We start from the raw sequence: 2,693 nt of genomic DNA, 5'->3' as shown, positions 1-2,693 counted from the left end.
GGGGGGGGGGGGGGGGGGGGGGGGGGGGTGGCTTCAAGCTGACCTTGGTCTCTAAGACCATGAGGTTGGAGCATCCACAGTTGTAAGGATTCAGCTGCCGGCCCTGTGGGAAGTTCCCTTCCAGGAAAACAGAAAGAAAAGGCCCTGGGGAGCCAGTAAAGAGAGAATCTACCCAAGAATTCAAACCTCCAAATCTGGGCAGGGGCTGTCCGACGGTCAGAGACAGGGCAGGAGGTGGGTTCTCCCTGCTGAGGTTCCCCTCCCCCGAGAATACAATGCATCCAGAGTCCTGAAGAACTAAGTTCTCAGGTCAGGCCCCAGGTGAGGGCTGAAGAGTCCCTCAGTTTCTGGTATGGTGAAAAAGTCTAGGCCAGGATTAGCAATCCCCTTCACTCTTCCTTCTCTCTTCTCCCCGAAGCTGCCCCCCCACACCCCAGCTTCAGGCCCCCAGCTGAAGTTTCTGCTGTGCCACCAGGGAAAGGGAGTCCTGCATCCTTAGGGCCTCGTTCCTAGGCCAAGCAAGGAAAACCCTAACAAGGCCTGCCAGTTTGGAACTAGAGGGAAAAGACCCTTAGCTCCAGGAACCTGTCCCTCAGACGGGGTTTTCCCTCAAGCAGAGAAAAGCAAAGGGAGATGAGGACCTGTGAGATCCCCAACCTCAAGTGGACCCTCAGCCTAGAGTCTAGGGTCCCTGACTCTCCTGGACCCACTTCTCCGCAACAAACCCTGGCTTGAGTAGCCAAGAGTGATCTGAAAACCCAGGCACCTTCTCCTCCCTGTCCCTGTTCCCTACAACTCCAATGAACCCTGCTCCCCTGCCCCTCTGCTCTGGAAAAGAAAAGTTAGCCACTCAGTGGGGGTAGGCAGGGAGGGCAGAACACACGGAGAGCAGAAAGATATTCGTGAGATTGAGAGCAGGAGAGGTGGGGAGATAGAAACGATACAGGGAGAAGGTATAAGAGAGAAATCGGGTCTGGAGGGACTGAAAGAGCCAGAGCCCAGGCTTGGCCGCGAAACATGTTAGAAACCGAAAACACCCGCAGGCAGCGCGCGGCGGCTCTGGCTCAGAGCGACGCGGCGCCGAGCAGCCTCGGTTTCCCCGCTGACCCGGCTGCTTTGCTCCTGCACTTGCAGGGAGAACAGCGAGAACTCCAACTCCAACAGCCACAATCCGCTGGCTGCGTCGCTGAACGGCAGTGGCAAGTCTGTGCTAGGCAGCTCGGAGGACGAGAAGACGCCGTCGGGGACGCCAGACCACTCGTCGTCCAGCCCCGCGCTGCTGCTCAGCCCGCCGCCGCCACCCGGGCTGCCGTCCCTGCACAGCCTGGGCCACCCTCCGGGCCCCAGCGCCGTGCCCGTGCCCGTGCCGGGGGGAGGCGGCTCGGACCCACTGCAGCATCACCACGGCCTGCAGGACTCCATCCTCAACCCCATGTCGGCCAACCTCGTGGACCTGGGCTCCTAGAGCCCCGCCTGCCTCGACGCGCTTGCCTTCTGGGCTGGTCGCTCGGGACCTGAGAAGGACCGTGTCCGGAGGGTGCCCCGCGCCGGCGGCCCCACCAGGTACTGAAAGACCCGCGCGCTGAGCGGGCAGAACTGCCGGCCCGGGCAGGGCGGATGGCTCTCTGGTTTAGTCTTTGTTCGGGATTTATTTTCAACAAGTTGCTTCTTTGGAGATCCTTTGGAGGCCTGGGACCGGGTCTTGAACCAGGGAAGGGAATAAATTATACACCATTCTCCTACTCTCTCTCCGTGCCTCCTCTTCCGCTCTCTTCCCTTGCCTTCCTTGCTCTTTCTTCCTCTCATTCCCCTTCTCTTCTCTCTTCTCCTTTCCCTTTCTTCTTCTTGCTTTCCTCCTCTGCACTGTCTCTGTTTCCCGCTGTACTTCCGGCTTGCCATCTCTCGCTAGGTTTCCATTATTCTATCTCTGTTTTTCGGTTTCTCCTCTCCGCCAGCCTCCTGCACCTCGCGGGCTGTACGCGTCGGTCTTTCTCCTCGTGCCTGGCGGTCTATTTGCCCTCCCCCCATTCCTCACTTTACGGGGGTGGGAGTGGGAGGGGGAAGAGCAAAGAAAAGACAGGGCCTTTGAACCCGGGCTTTCTCCAGAGGCCCTCCCCCCGGGGTCAGCTGGGGGCTGCAGGTGTCATCGCTGCCTAGTAACTTAAGTGAAAGAGCAAGGGCGGCGACAGGGAAGCCCCTGAACGCCCCCCTGCCGCTTGCCCCTCTGCTTTGGTGAGGCCCCGCCACTCGCTCTCCTCTTCCTCCTGGGACTGTGGCCGCCGTGCTCCCGGCAGAGCGTGCCTCTGAGCCGCAGACTTGCCATCTCCCTGTTATGTCCTCATGTGAATGTTCTTCGGGAAATATTTCTGCTTTTATTTTATAAACTCCATGAGTCCCAGAAACCGGGAGGCGACCTCCCCCACACACAACGTTTATGAGTCGCAAGGTGAAGGGGCTGAATACTCTGAAACCTCCTGTCCCAAAACACTCTGCCCCTTTTCTTGTCCGGGAAGCTCCCTGCAGGAGCGGGGAAGGGGCCTGTCCCTCTTGGGGACTCCTCTCCCCCCACCAGCCGAGCAGTGCCCTCACCTGCCTCTTTCTTCACCTGGGAATGGGGGTAGGAAATGAGAGGCTGTGTGCGTAACGTGGTTACGTGTGTTTGGACATGCCAAGGCTGGGAAACAAGTCGGGCC

At 59.4% G+C, this 2,693-nt stretch overlaps 1 protein-coding gene across 2 annotated transcripts in view; it reads left to right on the top strand.

The window, feature by feature from the left end:
• SIX2 (SIX homeobox 2) overlaps positions 1-2,165 on the top strand; it is a 3,862-nt gene extending 1,697 nt beyond the window's left edge. The window contains exon 2 of one of the 2 annotated variants that reach the window (XM_024753559.1): positions 1,135-2,165. In XM_024753559.1, the coding sequence (XP_024609327.1) occupies positions 1,135-1,465 (331 nt within the window). In that variant the 3' untranslated portion in view covers positions 1,466-2,165. The remainder of the gene's footprint in view (positions 1-1,134) is intronic. The other variant, XM_024753558.1, reaches the window with a different exon arrangement.
• Positions 2,166-2,693: the final 528 nt, after the last annotated feature.

The sequence above is a fragment of the Neophocaena asiaeorientalis genome, unplaced genomic scaffold, assembly GCF_003031525.2.
Source record: "Neophocaena asiaeorientalis asiaeorientalis breed wild unplaced genomic scaffold, Neophocaena_asiaeorientalis_V1.1 scaffold171, whole genome shotgun sequence".
Classification (NCBI taxonomy): domain Eukaryota; kingdom Metazoa; phylum Chordata; class Mammalia; order Artiodactyla; family Phocoenidae; genus Neophocaena; species Neophocaena asiaeorientalis.
The sequence above is the reverse complement of the archived record's forward strand: the minus strand, read 5'-3'. Positions and strand labels throughout refer to the sequence as shown.